General features: G+C 38.7%; 1 protein-coding gene across 3 annotated transcripts in view; it reads right to left on the bottom strand.

Annotated features, from left to right (window-relative positions):
• Window positions 1-18,422, bottom strand: part of RHOT1 (ras homolog family member T1) — a 63,273-nt gene that overhangs the window by 22,213 nt on the left and 22,638 nt on the right. For all 3 annotated transcript variants that reach the window (XM_034412520.3, XM_034412522.3, XM_034412518.3), the window contains exons 4-11: window positions 14,487-14,530; window positions 11,803-11,856; window positions 10,282-10,334; window positions 8,644-8,752; window positions 7,289-7,390; window positions 3,054-3,152; window positions 2,269-2,377; window positions 1,400-1,520 (exon numbers count right to left, since the gene is read on the bottom strand). In XM_034412520.3, coding sequence (XP_034268411.2) covers window positions 1,400-1,520; window positions 2,269-2,377; window positions 3,054-3,152; window positions 7,289-7,390; window positions 8,644-8,752; window positions 10,282-10,334; window positions 11,803-11,856; window positions 14,487-14,530 — 691 coding nt within the window. The remainder of the gene's footprint in view (window positions 1-1,399; window positions 1,521-2,268; window positions 2,378-3,053; window positions 3,153-7,288; window positions 7,391-8,643; window positions 8,753-10,281; window positions 10,335-11,802; window positions 11,857-14,486; window positions 14,531-18,422) is intronic.

Genomic DNA, 18,422 nt, shown 5'->3' with positions numbered 1-18,422 from the left:
TAAATACATGCATACAAACCGACAGACCGACCGGAGACTTATTAAGCCCACTATTCCCTATCTCCAATGGCTAATCAGATGACCCTACGAAGCCCGTAAGCAAGAGATGAGCACAGCTACTCTTTCTGCAGCTGTTCTCTAAGAGTTAATATTGAGAAGTCCGATATTCAAATTCTGAATGTAGTATAGGTAGTCCTGAACTTACAACCACAACTGGGAGCAGAATTTCTGCTGCTGCTAAGTAAGGCAGAGTTGCACCCGATTTTACAATCTTTTTTTGCCAAGGTTGTTAAGTGAATCACACAGAAATTCAGTAAATCACAGTTGTTACATGAATCCAGCTTCCCCCACTGACTTTGCTTGTTGAAAGCCAGCTGGGAAGGCCTTAATTGGCAGTCACATGACCCCAGGATACTGCAACTGTTGCAAATGTATGCCGTTTGTCAACACCCAAATTTTGATCACATGCCTGTGGGAATGTTATGATAATCGTAAGTGTGAGAATCTGTTGTAACTTTTTTCAGTGCCATTGTAATCTCGAAAAGTCAGTAAACGAATGGTGATAAATTAGGAACTACCCATATGTCCCACATAATAAGCTGCACTCATCATTGGAGGCTTATTCTATAATGCTGGGTGCTGGGTACATATACGGAAGGTAGCTAGAAAAATCCAAACAGTTTGAAATCCAGTTTGCTTCAATGACAAAAATTAAGCCCAAAGAGTCTCATGACTGAAAAGGCATCTAATGATCATACCTTGCAAGAATTTTGCTATCATAGTTTCTTTAAAATCCAGTGCTATGCAGGTGTTCAAATTTACTTCCAATTCTCCGGAACTACCATAATTGCCCAATAACCTTCTAATCATCACATACTGGTTTCAAAATGTTAGACGCCAACTAACTAAAGGTTTCCTCTTGATGAGCTAGATTGGAATAATTTCATGCTATGAGCAATATTCTTAAAAATAGATCCAGTTCAGCATTATATGTGTCACTATATTGGGTAGAAACAGTCCAAAACTACTTGGTTGGACACAATGGAAAACAACAGTTACTGTTGTATTACTTGGTCAAGTCCAGTAGTGGGTTGCTACCGGTTTGCCCCGGATCGGGCAAACCAGTAGTGGTGGCAGGAAGTTCCACCCACCCACCTGGATGTCTCTGCACATGCGCAGAAGCTTCTGTGCATGTGCAGAAGTGGTGCGCACGTGCACAAGCGCACATCCACGAGCGAACCGTAGCGATGGGATTTGAAACCCACTACTGGTCAAGTCAACAGACCTTCATGTTCTAGAAAGTACTTGATTTTCTGCAGTGAAACACAGATTTTACATTTTATAGGTCAGTAATACCAACACAATTTAAACCAAGTTTTAAAAATCAATTGATACATACAGGGGAAATAAATACTCTGGTGTGAGCTCTAGGTCATCATCATATCCAAAGCACCGCAATACTGTCCAAGTTGTTTCATGCCTCCCTCGCTGGATGAATAGTGTGTGGAGAAAAAGAAAGCCTGAAAAGACAGTTGTTTAATTGGCAATCTAGAACACAGGCCAGGGAGAGAGAATAGAATTGAAAACACAACAAAGATGCTCCAGGTACGCAAATGTGTATTTTAAATAAGAGCCTACCAAATGCTATGAAAGCATCATGCTTCCTTAAAACTGGCTGACCACTGTCAGGAGGGCTGAGCAGCCCTCTGGATAAAAGATGATTCAAAGCATGTGGGCCCAGCTATCATTTCTGAAAACATCTCCTTAAGAATCTGGATATGAACCCAAGAAAATGTGTTTTTAAGAGATACTAACAAGTATTACTGATGGCAGACATAAGCACACTCCACATCATTTTTTTCCTTGTGAAACTGGAATACTGCACATTCCAGATTATATTTTCAGTGCGAAAGTATCAGCAGCCCTCTCTCTCGTGGAAAAGGAATTACCACTACCCCTCCAGCCCGCTTCCAGATGCAGGCAAATCAACAGACCCAATTGTTTCGAGCTTAAGAAATATCCATTTAGAACTTACGTACTCCAATTTACACATAAAATGAGTTAATAAGTTGCCTAACCAATTCCATACCCAAACTATTGGTCTACACAGAAAGGCCAAAGTACAAGCATAGCACATTTAAATCCATGCAGTTCTGTCGGCTTCCAAATTCATAAATAGAGATCAAGTCGTGGCTTTTGCTAGTTTCCAGATTTATCAGATCCCCTTCCCATATTTCATATAATAATGAAAAAGAATGTAGTCCTCACCCTTCAATGTTAATCCATTGTCAACAACTCCATCACTTAGATTTTTCCTTACTACATTCTTTACATCTTCCAATGCTTGAGATGCCAGTGGTGTGTTAAAGCAAATTCTCTAAAGAGAGTAGAAATATTTGAAATCAATATTCATTGACAAAGGTTCAGTGTGCTGTAAACAGCTTCCATGTCTCATGTTAGACTCCCAGTTTCATACAAGTAGCAGAGTAAGCTACTAGCCCTGTGGTTAGATGTGCAGAAGAAGCATGTTGCAGCTTCTTAGCCAGCCATGTGGTCACGCATAAGCCAGTTGCATCTGTATCAGAAGATACATCACCACTTTTTTGCATGAGAGTTCTGAATACAGAATCCACAGCACTGTTGGTAATATAGAGTGTCTATATTCTGGCATCTTATTCTTTTATCTTTCTGCACAAAAAATGGAGATGGTGGAGTGACTCTTTAGAGCAGTGCTATTTTCCCCTGCTTTTCTTTAGGAAGAACTGAAAAAAGAAGTCCAGCCATAAATGTCCCCGCCCTTTGGTATATTCTCCCACTGGAGGTGAGGTCAGCCCCCATCCTCCTGGATTTCTGGAAGAGCCTTAAAAATTGGTTCAGCTGTTTCTGCAGCGCCTCCCTCCCACTTTACCACTACAGTTAAAGTCCTCTACAGTGAGCATAGTAACCCTTCATGGCCAAAACATTAAAATATCAGCAGTTATTTCAACTGAGGTATTTCTTTTGAGATTTAATGAACAGTTCAGGATGAAACACAACAGAAAATGAAGAAATACCTGAAAGAAGTTGAGTTCTGCATCATTCAGGGTGCCATCATTATCTTGATCAGAAATTCGGAAGATCCGAGTTAAGGCTTTTATACAGGCAGGTTTCATCTACGGATTTAGGTGAACCAAGGAATGGGGATTACTGCATTTTATTTCCCTGCCATATTTTGTTTCAATCTAAAAACTTTACAGTTTTCACAAGACACAATCAACCAATATTCTCACACATGCTACCTTCCCATCTCTTCCAAAACACCCATAGACGTTTTTGCTTACATGTTGTAGATCAGTCCTCCTAAATCTGATTATTTTTTCATAGTGTTGACAAATGATTCCCACAATTGCAGACAGATCTGCTGAGTGTGATGTGGTAAAAACAATATTATGTAATCTACCGACAAGTTTTAAAGGGAGAAAAAAAGTATAAAGCAAACCTGATCTGATTCTTAATCTTTACTCCTAGAAGTTTGTATACTGGTCATGGCTGGGACAATGAAACCTGTGATTGAAATAAATAGCTAAGATATCTTAGGGGCCAATCTGGCATTGTATTTGATAGATATATCCAAGCAAACACAGAGGATCTTATAATCCAATCTGGGGTCAAGCATGGTAATAATTTTGCTGAATGGATCACTTATGGGTTCAATCTGCTAATGTACTGGATTGGTTAACAAGGTCACAATACAGACGAACACAGAAAAGGTCGGGTTAATGGTATTCCATAGTACTGGGTGGCTGACAAAGTCCCAATCCAGATTCGCAAGAAGCTGTGTGAGTGGAAAGAAAGGGAAGTATGCATGTACAATAAAAATAAGTTTCAATAATAGTAACAGCTCAGTTTTCACAACCCAAAATTCTGTGCTTGTAATATTTAAAACCGTACAAGGCTTTGGATTTCAATTCTGAAATGAGTCCTCCCTACCCCATTGTCCCTGTAATATTTTACCTATCCTGAAATAAAAATTTAAAAGTCACATTTTGTAGGTTACATTCAGTTTAAGGTGGTTTTGATTGTTTTTTTGTTTGGAGGTTTTTCCAAACTGGCCTCATAATGTCACTCATAATTTAGCATGCAGGAATAAGAGACATGAATTTAGCCTCTTTTGCAAATCACATTTCTTAGCTAATTATGAGAGCTACACTTCATTCATTGAGTCTTTAAAACATGAGAATCAATATTAATGCATCCCTCAGGTCTGCAAGCTCAAAGTATCACAACACAAGAGGTAACCATTATGTGAGAGATCTATTAAGCATTAAGTTCCAAATTAGCCCATTGCTTTCATTTAAGATTATTCTTAATTCACAGTCGACATAAACAGAAAAGAATTCATTTAAGCTGTCAAATTATACAGGAACACTCTGTGGCCCAGAGTGTCAGGTTAATAAATATTGACATAGGTTTGACAGATGTACATTTTGTTTTGACATTTGCATAACTTTTATTTATTCAAAATGATCTTCCTAAAATACAAAAAAAGGAAAGAAAAAGAAAACATGAGTTAAAAAAAAATCCTGCCCAAAAAAATAAATAACAGGGAGAAAATAAAAGCACAATGGATTGAAAAAAATGCCTGAGCCCTAAATGCTTGTTAAATCAGATAATTCCTCCTCCTTAAATGGGAAGTGGACTTTTGGAGCCTAAATGCAATTGTCAGAATGCCTCACACTCGTTTTATTCTTAGACACAGTGCAAATTCTCTACACCCGAGCAAATGACTGATTTGTGAGGGAAGGAAACTCACATAGAAAACCAGTGAAGGTTTAAAAATTGATCTGAAATGGGCCAGGAAGCAAATGTAGAGGTAATTCAACCGATACAATATTGATGTTACAAATTCCAACGGTAGGCTTTAGTTAAAATTCCTCACTTCCATAGATTGCAAAAAAAAATGGAAGTTTCCAGTTTTCATAAAACAGCTGTACCTACAGTGTGTTATAATAGCCAACTTGGATTCTAGTAAACTATGCTGACATATATCCCAATGACATTTTATTAATTGTATTAATTGGCAGCACGGTGGCTCAGTGGTTAAGACACTGGGCTTATTGGCTAGAAATCCGGCAGCCAATGTTCGAGTCCTCAGTGCCATGTTCAAGTCCTCACCCCAGTTTCTGCCAACCTAGCAGTTCAAAAACATGCAAATGTGAGTAGATTGATAGATACCACATGGGTGGGAAGGTAAAGTACTTCATGATGTCATGCTGGCCACATGACCATGAAAATGTCTTTGGACAGCACTGGCTCAATGGCCTTGAAATGGAGATGAGCACTACCCCTATAGTTGGCAATGACTAGTGGAGTAAAATTCACAGGAACTTTTTACCCCCTCCCTTTTTTTTAAATCAACACCAGAGTATGAAAACTACTCTTAATCATCTTTGTTACAGCAGATCTGAATCCTGGAGCATTCTCAAATCATAATATAATTCCTTCTACATGCCTTTTGAAGTCAAACATTTAAATCCAAATGAAGCTCAGACATAAACACACTGAATCCTCCCAAATTAAACTTGAATGTTAGCCAACATTTAGTTCTTCATTATTCCCAAGTACTAATTTCAGTGAATAAAATTGGGCATTAGCCTCCAAAATATAAAGCCAATACAAAAAGGCATCTTTTCAGGTAGCATCTGAGCAGAACACAAGAGCACTAAATCTGCAAAAAAAAAACAAAAAAAACCCCAACCCACACCAAATAGGCATATGATCCTGATAAACTGCTATACGTCAAACACTGCAGCAACAATTTCAGTCAAAAACAAGACCAAAAATCTGGAAGAATGGAAGCTGCATCAATTAGATTCAGAATCACCTGGAATTGATCACTCAGAAATTATGATCTAAGACTGAGAATAATTGAAATGATTGTTACTGAAATGTGCAAGCATCATCAACTTCTTCTTTCTGACTACAGGTATCCTATCGTCCCAAAGATGATTTGAGAATCATCTTCTCAAATGTCCAGTGAGCAAGCAGTAGGCCTCACTCTTCCTAAACACTCTGCCAATGTAATATACTTAGGCTGCACAAGCTGAAAAGTATCTACATTGGCAGGAAAAAAGTGGAGTTGTAGGAATGTTCATTACAATACTGTATCTATAATCAGTGTAGAATCCAGGACACAATCAATTCTTCAACTTTTTATCCACAATTATTTGTAAAGTGATCATGTTGGAATATTGGATGTTTTCCACTTCTGTCTTCACAAGGAGCCTGTATGTCTTTGCCACCCAGAAAGGCAATGCATATTGCTACTGTGTGGTCACAATGCTAGCAAATCTCTTTCTTCAGTAGACCCTAAAACAACTTCTAACTCATGCTCAAGCTTGTCATAATTTGTTCTCTATTACAGTAAAAGCCATCAATCCTATCACTTCATTATTCCCATTTTGTAGAAAATCAGAAAGTTAGGTAAGCTTTTACAAGTTAGAGGGACAGAAATCTTTGTCAACGTGCTAAATTATAATTCAATAAACCACAATTAGCTAAGTATGTGCATTGTGCTAAACCAGCACCAAATTTATAATGGCTCGGTATGATGCACCAACTCAGCTACTGTGTCAATCTTTTGGATCTTTTCCTTATTTTAGGGAACAATCACTATTGCTAGATAAGACCAAAGAGAACTAGTCAAAAGCTATCAGGAAATCATGTATCTTACGTGATCTTTCATTTGTGAAGCGACAGGGATGCCCGCTTAACATTAAACTCTATAAAGTGAATTGATTCTTGTGCTTATGCTTGATTTTCAGAACAAACTTAACTGATCAAGAGATTGACTTGTTATGCAATCCTTAGGAACAGTAAAGAAGAGAGGCTCAACATCATAATGAAGGCTTGTAGAATATCAGTTTGTAATTTTCAATAACATTTTGGTCTACTTGGGAAAGGAGACTACCAGAGAGTAGAAGAAATTATTAAAAATAGGAAGATAGGTGACACATCAATTTGGAATGTTCTGACTTGGAGAAGAAGAATGGAAAGGTGAAGATATTTCTATCTTCTTAAAATGGTATATCTTATTCCAACCACTATACCTCTCTACCTTAAACAGCATTCACGTTTCCACCTTGGATTTTTTTTCTTCAAAAAAATCTGCAGATAATAAAGCAGAAAATCGCAAAACACTGAGAACCATATGCTGAAAGATCACTCCCAAATATACTGAGTGTCTCTTTTTTTAAGACTGGGAGTTATTGACAGAGATGGATTTTATAGCAGAAAAGTATCAATATACCTCTTTCTCCTCTGGACAATAGAGTGGCCCTGTGGGGTGTAAAACTGCTTTCTGTGCATAATAAAACAATTCAGATATGTTCTTCAAATTCTTTGCTGAGCACTAGAAAAAACAATTGAGAACAGTTTTGAAACCTTTACCACAAAATGGAAGAAAAAGGCTTAATATGTAGCTATTGATTTGAAAATCTATTCATCCAAGCATTTGCATATTCTGCTTATGGAATAGTGATTTTTTGTACAATATCAAATCACAATTTTTTATCTCATTTAGTGCTTAAAGTTTTAGTTCTGAAGCCTACTGTTATCTTGACCTCATTTTGCCATATGCAAAGTTGTATTTTTATTTTTAGCTGCTTCAATTTTATTTTTAGATGCAAATCCTTGAAATTAATTAAAATGGAAAATGATTTCAGAATACCTGGGCAGTAAAACCAGTTACATTACTATTTCTTTTAATTATATTTTAATCTAAATTCCAAACAAATACTCTTCCCCAAAGCAGTTTACGTTTTAAAAAAACCTCCTGATTTAAAATCTAGAAAGACATTAAAAAAAAGAGGAATGGTCAGTAAAAATGGTATTTGTATTCAGTTGTGAACAGATTTCTTTTTTTGCTCTTGCTAGTGATAAAAAAGTAAAACTCAGTTCAACTGATTTGTACAGAAAACAGAATGTACTTCTACACAATTCAATATTCCATGAAAAAACTACTAGCCAAAGCAGTTCTCATTCTGGGAAAAAGGAGCTCCCTGTATCTGCCCCTTTTTCTGATCAATACAGGTAGTCCTCGACTTACGGTCACAACTGAGCCCAAAATTTCTGTAGTTAAGCGAGACATTTGTTAAGTGAGTGTTGCCCTATTTTAAAACCTTTCTTAACACACTTGTTAAGTGAATCACTGCAGTTGATTAGTTGTGAAGTGAATCTGGCTTCCCCCATTGACTTTACTTGTCAGAAGGTTGCAAAAGGGGATCCCCTGACTTGGGACACTGTAACTAACATAAATATGAACCAGTTGCCAAGCATCTGAATTTTGATCATATGATCATCAGGATGCTGCAAAGGTCATAACTGTGAAAAATGGTCATAAGTCACTTTTTTCAGTTGTCATCGTAAATTTGCACTGTCACTAAATGAACTGTTGTAAGTCGAGGACTACCTGTAGCCAAAGCCAAGCTGTTCTCTTGGTATTTTCTAGGACAGGAGTGACACAACCTCCCAACAATCCCTTATTCCCCCAGCTGGTACAGCAGGTGCTTCCCTCTACTACTGCAATCCTAGATTTATTTAAAACTAGAATTCTGATTTCCATGAAATAACTATGAATAGCCACAAACATGGTTTTTTTAATACCTCTACACAAGTTTCAATCTCTGTGTACTGGTTCATGATGGGAAGGATGGTTTCCATGCTACTGTACTCAACCAGGTCTGACTTGTTTCCAACCAATATAAGCGGAAGCCTGAAGAAAAAATTAGAAGTTCTCACACTGAAAAATATTAGATAGCTCATAAGCATACAGCAAGAAAAACTATTATTTGCTGTTCAAATTGGTATTCAAATTCTAGCCCCAATATTATACCATAGTAAGGGGAGATAATTTCTGAAGTGATAGGAACATCTCTCAAATCAACCACATGCAGTTTTATCCCTTTAATACCGTAAGATGGCCAGAGTTAACCTGTGATAAGATGGACAGCCAATAAATAAATAAATATGTGAAATTGAAAATTCTGGTTTCTTTGGCCATAAAACACAATAGTTTTAACTAACAAATTGGTTATATGGCTGGTTTGAATCTTTCACTACCACAGCAAGGAATACATTTCGAAAAACAAACATGGCTAGGATAAAAATTATGTTAATCTAAGTTAATTATGCACAATACATTTGTTCATTAAAATATGAGGAGTGGTTTTCCCTTACATGAAAATCACAGTTCAATACAATAATGAATTCTGGCTTCCTTGAAGGGCTAGGGAGTGTCTATGAATGTAAATACCTTATACCGTATAAAAAAATGCCACACAGCATTTCAATTATGTTTCAAATGTAACTTTAGCATCTAATACTGGTAGTTTAAATTTATTTAAATTTAAGATTATCACCTGGATTAGACTACACACACACACACACACACACACACACACATATATATTCACTGAATTACCCAAATTCCCATACTGTTTTCAAACCATGTGCAAACTATCACAGCCAGTGGAGCATAATGATTATTAGTGCTGTTGGACTTGACTGGAGAGCTGAATTAAAGTCCTCCCATAACCATGGAAGCTCACTGGATAACTCTGGGTCATTCTTTGTCAGCCCAATCAACTTCACAGTTTTATGGTTGTGAGGAAAATTACAGGAGAATGCTAGGTACACTACTTAAAACTCCTGGATGAAAAGCTAGATATAAATCTAACATAAAATAAATACAATTATTTTTTAAACTTCAGTTCCAGAAATCTAAGCAATTCCCAATAGTGCAGTAGCAAGCAAGCTAATGAAAAGCTCAGGAAATGTACTTTGAGCTTATCAATAATCTTCCTCTAAAATGTAATTATAATTGGAGTCTCAATCTCAATATTTAATATGCCAACTGGCGACTCCCAGGGGGAGGGCCTTCTCTGTGGGGGCTCCAACCCTTTGGAATGAACTGCCCCCGGAGATACGGAATATCCCTGATCTCTGTGCTTTCCGCCGTGCCCTCAAGACCCTGATGTTTCAACAGGCAGGGCTAAACATATGAACATGTGAATGATTTTTTTTTTTTAAAATGTTATCTAATTCTGGGTTTTATTTAATTGACCAAACTAAGTAATAATTTTAATTAGGAATTTTATGATGTTTGTGTATCTATATTTTTCTTGACTGTACACCGCCTTGAGTCCTACGGGAGAAAGGCGGTATAGAAATATAATAAATAAATAAAAATAAATAAAATAAAATATTTAACTATTTGAGCTTAAAACAGATCTTAATGTGCACCTGCTGTCTTTGTCTGTTCTTTCATTGATGAGAGGGATCCATCGGCTTGTTACCTAAAGCAATAAATCAATATTCACTTTTAAAAGTTAAGCTACACTGTTCATTCAAGTATATATTTCTATTTTGCTAATAGTTTTCTGAATGCTTAAATTCATTTGAAGAAGAGTGAAAGTGCAACGGGTTTGAACAAATAGGCACTACAAGGTAATCCTTATGCAGTTACAAAAATTAAGTTTGCTTTCCTTCACTAATAATTGTGAAGTGATAAATTCTAGTGTTAAATGAAGTGGGTAAAAATAAAACAAAAATCCCATTCGGCATAACTATATGCCCAGAAAATACATAATCTGCTATGTAGGAACTGCACATTGTCCTCACTGATATCCACTAATAGTACAATCATTTTCCCCAGATTCTAACACAATTACCTCATGCAACATCCACTGAATGAAAACTACTTTTTAATTCCATGCCTAAATATTAATGTATCCACACTAATAATATAGATAAGTTATTCTAAAAGAAATATCAGAAGATTGCATCAAAGAAACTAAAAACACTCTGGAATTCTTGGTGCTCTCTTAAGATTCACTGTTTGCTGCAGATGTTTCATTATCCAACTAGATAACATCATCATGCTAATGAGTGTGGGATTTGCTCCCTGTTTATATACATTAGCTTGCTCTGCCAGTATTGGTGGAAATGTAGTTTTCTCCTTAGTAGTTCCTTCAATGTTTTTCTTGTTTCTCAGGTTTGCTTGGTGTTCAGCCAAATTCAAAAATGCTAGGGAATTCAGACAATCAGCCATTAATAGACACATAGAAATAAACCATATTTGCACACCATTTAAAAGAGACAACAAAAAGCTAAGGAGACCAAAAAAACCCAGGACATATTACTCTCCAACAGCCAATATCCAGATAAGCAGGGATTAATCAAGACATTCAGACAATCAAGCAGAAAACAATGTCTAATTAAGGAACTATGTCACCATCAACACTGGCAGGGCAAATTACTGTGTGTATAAAGGGACCAAACCTCACACTGGTCTTGATGTTAGCATTGATGATGTTACCTAATAGGGTAATGAAACATCTGGAAACAAATAACCAAATTCAGAGAGCATCAAGGACTCCACAATTCAATCATAAGCTACATACGATATAGTCTGTTCTACTCAAACTGAAAAAATTGTATTCCATGGCATTTAAACTTTATTTAAATTCTTTTAAAGATGTGATCCCTAGGTTTTTCATTTGGATCATTCAATATGTTAAATTTAAAAAACAGCAAAGTATGCCTTTTCATTAGACGATTGCAAGTGAAAGGGCCACACTTCGTCTATTAAGAAAACAAAGCAATTCTGCCACACCTTTTAGAACTAAATAAGAAAAGATCCATTTGGATTGATAGAAAATTAAGACAAATTCATCATATTTTTCAAAATGGCAAAGCAAACATATTCAAGGTCAAGAAATATGTTATAATATCTGGACAAAATAAAAAGTGCTTTCCTCATACCTTATCAATTGAATTCTTGTTGTTAACTGCATATACTATGCAAATTACATTTGCCTAGGACAAAGAAGAAGCAAATGGTTTATAACTGTAAGGTTTTCCTAGCAAATATCTTAAAAGACATTATGAAAAGCCATTTGATAGTTTCTTCTGATATTCAATAAATATGAGATGTTATAATTGTGAACCAGCAATTTGCTGGTAGGTTTTGTACTGTGGGCATAAAGAATACAAATACAAATACATACATCTATTTCTAAAAATTGAAACTTGAATGTAATTTGGTGAATCTAGTTTGGTGTTTGTTTGGTGAAGATTAGAAAAATCATAAATGGATTTGCGAGGATGTGGAATCATATGCTTCAAAGAGAACTATATTCACAAACAAATTCACCAACTTTCCCATCAAAATTTATCAGTAAAAGTTTCAGCATCTGAAAAAAGCAGCCTATTATTTCAACATAAACTCTTCTGCTTGTGCAAAAGGCATTTCTTCTCCATCTTTTCCCTATCTTATTCTTTCGTTGTTCCATGAGATGAGTGTTTGGAGGTTAGATTGAAAAATTTCAGTCCATAAGAGGAAGTCTGCTCATTATTCATCAAATCAAGACAAAGATCCATTCGTTTATTTTTAAATCATCTTGTACCCCCATTCTAGTCCAAGAAAGGCTGCCAGTGATCACTCATGCCTTAGTCACTTCCCAATTGGATTACTGCAATATTTTCTACAGTTATATCCTTGAAAAATGTCCAGAAGCTTCAACTGATCCATATGCAGCAGCATATCCAATTCTGAGTGCATTGGATGCAGTTTGTATTATTCCTGTATTTCCCTGCTATTGTGGGTGCTACACTGGGCCCTGGTACAATTCTGGATATAATTCACTGTACCATACTTTTTGGAGTATAAGACACACTTTTTTCCCTCCTAAAAGACGGTGGAAATGTTGATGCGTCTTATACACTGAATACAGCCATTTTCGGCCTCCCGAAGCCCCGCCCCGCACGTCCTGTTTTTGCGAAAAACTGTCCCGTTTTTCACAAAAATGGGGCGTGCAAAGGCTTTGGGAGGCCTGCAGAGTGCTCCTGTGGGCTGGGGAGGGCAAAAATGCAGTTTTTGCAAAAAACAGGTGAATAATGGGCCCATTTTTCACAAAAGTGGGGCGCATAGAGGGTTTGGGAGGCCTGCAGAGTGCTCCTGGGGGCTAGGGAGGGCAAAAACTTTTTTTTTCTTCCTTACCTCTTCGAAATCTTGGTGCGTCTTATACACCGGTGTGTCTTATAGTCCGAAAAATAAGGTAGTTATTTCCTTCAAAGCCTTGCATGGCACAGAATTAAAGGACTTGTGGAACTGCACCTCCCCAAAGGTTTCAGTTTTCCAACCCGATCTGATAAAGTGGCCATGCTCCACGTCCCACCTATTAAACGTCATCTGATGGGACGTAGGAGACGTGCCCATTCTGTTGTAGTGCCTGTCATGCATAATAATTTCCTCAAGATCAGAAATATCCCAACATTCCAGGTGTTCTGGAAGGACCTGGGTCTTCCCTCAGTTGCTGGGATGTTAGTTGTGCCCATCGTAGATATACAGCTGCATTGTGAGTTTCTTCAGGCTATGATATTACGGTTATTTTTAACTTAGTTTGTATTTGTGTTTTGAGGTTTTATTGTATATTTTTGGTGAATTGTTGTTAGAAACCTAGGTTTAGGTATTTAAAATTTATGGCCGTGTAAAAATTTCTAAACAAATTTATAGAAAATGTTTTTGCTTAAGTTTTTCCCCCTCACCATTTTGGCATGCAGGACTTTGAAAACCTGGGCCTGTTCTTGACAACCACACAGCTGCAAGGATATACTTTACTAAACATCCATTTCAGTTAAGACATTTCAACTGACAGTCTAATGGGAAGAATGGAGAGTGAGGATGTTTTATAGCCCGAGGATAAATTTATAATGGTACAGGCTTTCCTCATTCCTACATCAGGACTCAGATAAATCATGTCTTTTAAATGATGATTTGCCAGGTGTCGAAAACCTGGCTCCTTTAAAGCAACCAAAGCACTTTGAAGCTGCAACATAAATGTATTAAGCCTGCAAACAAACAAAAAATCCTGTGTACACTGGGCTTCCAGCACAACACTTGCAGCTTACAAAGTAGCCTTGGGCAAAAACAGAATCAGAGCTTATATATCTTTGACCTATTATATTTCAAAGACAAGACAAAGAAAAAGGCAGACCCAGTGTAAATTACAGCATGATACTGGAATGCTTTTGAAAATCCCATCTGGAAGGCCTTCTCTTTATTTATCCTGTATTACTAGGTAGCATGTCAGCTATACTAAAGTTGAGATGAGATAAATATAAACCATATGGTTTACTGGGCCTCTGGCTCCTGTCTGATTTTTTCCTGTCAGCATTCAGGGTCAATCCTGCTTGTTGGGAATATTTCACTATAAGGGTACTTTAATTAGTTCATATATAAGGGTGAATGAGGTGGGCAATGGGTAGGTTTGGTAGTGAACCCAGCTCACATGTGTAAGGAGAGGTGGTACTTTTTATCACACAATCATTTCATAATAATCAGAATGATTCTGGCTTTTCTTGTGGAAAGAAATTCACCCAAGAACCAAGTTACACAAAACAGGTAAATCACAACTATTTCAGGACAGAAGACACATTCCACTCACCTGAGATATTTCATGATGGAGCTGTTCATCGCTTTGCTCATATTCTGCATTGAATAGAATGTCACAATTATTATTGAACTAAATGATCAAAGAAAGGCCAGTAAGTACACTTAAATAGTAAGAGACAAAACGTTTGCCACTCTTAATCAGACTTTTGGTTGAAAAGGCATTACCTTAAGCGCAAATTCTTTTTTATTTTGCACTTTGTAGCATTTGCAAAGAAGTAAAACAAGAATACAACAGAATTTGTTCACTACAGCATTAAAATGTGCCTTTTCTCTCTTTAAACATATATTTTAATGTTTTTAGCTATTTCTGCACCTTCATTTGCTAAAAATACCTAATTCTACAGGTTATAGTGTACTGTATCAACTGTAAGTAGATGCTCCCCAGGACTGCAAAGCAAAGTGTTTGGTCACTCACTTGGCAATTGCTTTTGAAAATAACTCTGAATATACATAAAACCACAGACATGTTGCTATAGATTAAAATCACATTAAATCTGCAATAAAATATTGCACTTTGGAATGCTATATTCATCGTTAACTATTGATTTTCAAGATGCTCCATTACACATTGCCCTAAGCATTTGCACACAAGTTGGGATATAAAATAAATAAATTTCCACATACTATTCTAACTTTCTGTCACCAAGCACATTCCCAAGCCATATGATCTGCTATTCTACTTGTACTTTCTATCAACCTATTTAAAAGCCAGCTAGGAAGTTCTTGTCTTTGGCGGATCTCATTTTGACTATACAAACACTAGCATTCTAGAACCAAAGAATTTAAAGATGAAGGTTCAATGTATTGGAAAAATAATGTCACAAATTATTCTTTTGATTGTGCAACATAAGACAGTCCTTGATCAATTCTGATTCTTGGATTTTATTATTTATTTGTCCCTGTTTTAATTGGTTTTTAATTAGGATTTTCCTTTATTATTGTATGTTTTTTAACCTGTGTTCGCCGCCCTGAGTCCTTTGGGAGAAGGGCAGCATATAAATATTTGTAAATAAATAAATAAGTAAATAAATAAATTATTTTCCAGTCTCCCAAGTAAAATTAGATAAAATGGGAAATAAAAAAAAGAGAATGGGGAATACAGTAAAAGCTTGAGGAGGAGGTAATATTTGTTAAATGTGAATGTCCTTTATATTTCAATGTGTATCACTTGCACAACGTAACATAACATAACATGACATAACAAGCAAAATTATGTAATAAAGTAAATTATATCTGCACTGAATTCAGATCTAGGAGACTTATCCACTAAATGAGGTTAGACTGTCTGCTAAATTGGGGTGAAGTCTGGATTAAAATGCTAAATGTAAAATCTGCTAAATGTAGGGTTGGTGATGCGTGGTGTCATGGCGTGGTGAGAGTGCTTGCTCTCTCCCACTGCCACCTAACGCAACGTTTTGGGGACCGTTCGAGGCGTGGAAGCTCGGAGGGCTTCGCGGACTATAGTGGGGCTTCGGTGAGTCGAGTGGCGGTGTGCAAACCCACCCGGCGCGACCGATTCCCGCTGTCAAACCAACGGGGCGCGTCTGCCTCTTAATGGCAGACCCGAAGCCACGATAGCCAACGAGAGGGGAAGCAAAGATTCCGGGAAGAGAGAGAAGAGCATCAGTAACCACTCACCCCAGAGCGCGATCGGTATCGGAAGAGCGAATAAAGCACTGCTGGCTGGATCGGAGTGGAAGGGCTCAAAGAGGGAAAAAAGCGGCGATTGAAAGAGAGGAGGAGGAGTGACAGCGAGATCGCAGACAGGCCGGCAAGAAGAAAGGAGGGGAGATCGGCAAGCGGACCAGCAGCACTAGCCCTTTCTCCATTGAGAGTGGAGACAGCAGCCAGCGTGGGTAGTGCCCATCCAATCAGCTTGAAGGACTGAGCCTGCCAATTATTCTTAGTCCCGCCCCTGTTGCCGGGCAGGCCAGCTTTTGGCTCAGTCCTTCAGCGCTGGCTGGTGTGTGGGACTGCTCTCTGATAAAAATCCTTTTTTATCTCTTTCGTGTTGGAATTTTCGGTTTTTCTTGACTTGGACTGCTTGACTTCTCTCTTGTGATTCGATTTGGGTTTTTTTCCTGCATTTTCGGCTGACCTGGACTGTTCTGACATCGAGTTTGAAGGTTTCGTGAGTACGACGAGAGGCCTCGTTAAGGCCTCGTTTACATCGGCCTCCCCTGGCCCTGCCAGGGGCGTGGGATTCCTCTCCCTCTATTCCCTCATAAGAGATCCTTTCTCCAGTAAATCGATCTGCGTGGGACAGTCTCCCTTCGGGATCTCCTCATTCCCTCCGTTAATTCCTTTGCTGGCCTCCTATTACAATCGGCTGTTTCGGCGGGCTTTCAATCAGTGGCGCCCGCCATTTTGGAGAACTTATTTCAAACGGTGGGGGGGGAGAGCAGCACTTTAGCGTTTTATTTGCCTCTTTCCTGCCGGAACGCTCTTTCTGTGGCCAAATTAAATTTAATATTGAAGAGTGGCGAGCCTAATTGTTCTACTGAGGAGCCTCGCGCCCCCAACTCTGCGCTACTGCGGTTAGCATTTACGGCGATTGTGAAATTACCTCGTGGCCACTTCGCTTAGTTGATCGGATCGCTGGCTGCCTTCTGCAGTTGAGGGGTTTCGCGCCCCCCTTCCCCCCCCTCATTATTTCAGAGGCTTTGACCGGTGGACTTCAATTCTGCCCAGTGGAGCTTCACGCCCCCTTCTTTATTCAGCCTTTGTGCTTTGGGGCGCTGTCTGTCACTTCAGTTTGGTGGAGCTTCGCGCCCCCGCTTGTTGTCACATTTTATAACGGTCACAGGACTGTGGCCTTGATTTGTCCATTGACTGGAGTGATTAATTTTCGCCCTCTTGAGACACTCCTACAGGCCCATCCCCTCCCACACTTTTTCCTGGTTGTGGAGTTGCTACGCTCCCCATTTGATTCTCTGGCCTGGTTGATATCAGTTTGTGTCAGTTTACTCGGGGCCTTCTAGTGTGGAGTTTCTCTCGCTCCCTCTTATCTATTCAGTGTTGATAAGTGAGACACGTCGGTGTGTGAGGGGTTCATTCCTGTTTGTGGATTACCATGCCTAAGGCCCTTTCCAAGTCTAAGCACGGCCGTAAGGCCAGTGCAGGTAAAGTTGGCCAATCAGACTCTACGTCTGTTACCCAGCATTCTGCCATAGAAGATTCTAGATCTCATTCTAGAACTTCTCCATCTTCACGTTCTCATCACAAGTCTGCCACTCGTGACGTGTCATCCTCTGCTTCCAAAGTGGAACAACGCAGAGACAAGGTCTTAACCAGGTTATGTGACAAAGCATGTGCCCAGTTGTCTCCATCCACCCTTCAACCTCCTGCCTCTTCTAATCAACCTCCAGTTACCGCTCATTCGCCTTCTCCTGATCAGCTTTCGCTGCAAGATTGTCCAGTGACTATTTCCGAGGAAAATTTGTGGGGTCCTGACTCAGTTTCTCATCATCCGGTGACTGATTCAACAATAGCACAGGAGGCTCCTTCATCTGACCCTGTTCCTGCTCCCTCCTTGGATCCTTCCATTCGTCCAGATCAATTGCAACAAATGATCGAGGCGGCGGTTCAACGGTCCTTGGCCGCCCGTTCGGGCCTATCCAGTCGACACGGTTCGGTGAGAGAGACTTCCCCCTGTTCGGCTGGTCGCAGTGACGAGGGAGGTTCACATTCTGTTCGCTCAGCTTCTCCTACTTCTTCCCATTACAGCCACCCTTCAGTCTTCATTGATGAGGGGGATCCTGATTCTGACCTGTCGGAGGATGAGAACCTTCCCCCGGATCAACCTGCCTTCACAGGTCTCTTTCCTCAAGCCTTGTTCAAATCGTTACTCTTCAAGGCTGTCAATACGGCCCGTTTATCATCTCCGAATGCGGATCCGGTACCCACCTCATCTTCCTCTGGGCCTCTG

The sequence above is a fragment of the Pantherophis guttatus genome, chromosome 2 (genome assembly GCF_059756535.1).
Source record: "Pantherophis guttatus breed Tessera chromosome 2, ASM5975653v1, whole genome shotgun sequence".
NCBI classification, from domain to species: domain Eukaryota; kingdom Metazoa; phylum Chordata; class Lepidosauria; order Squamata; family Colubridae; genus Pantherophis; species Pantherophis guttatus.
The sequence above is the reverse complement of the archived record's forward strand: the minus strand, read 5'-3'. Positions and strand labels throughout refer to the sequence as shown.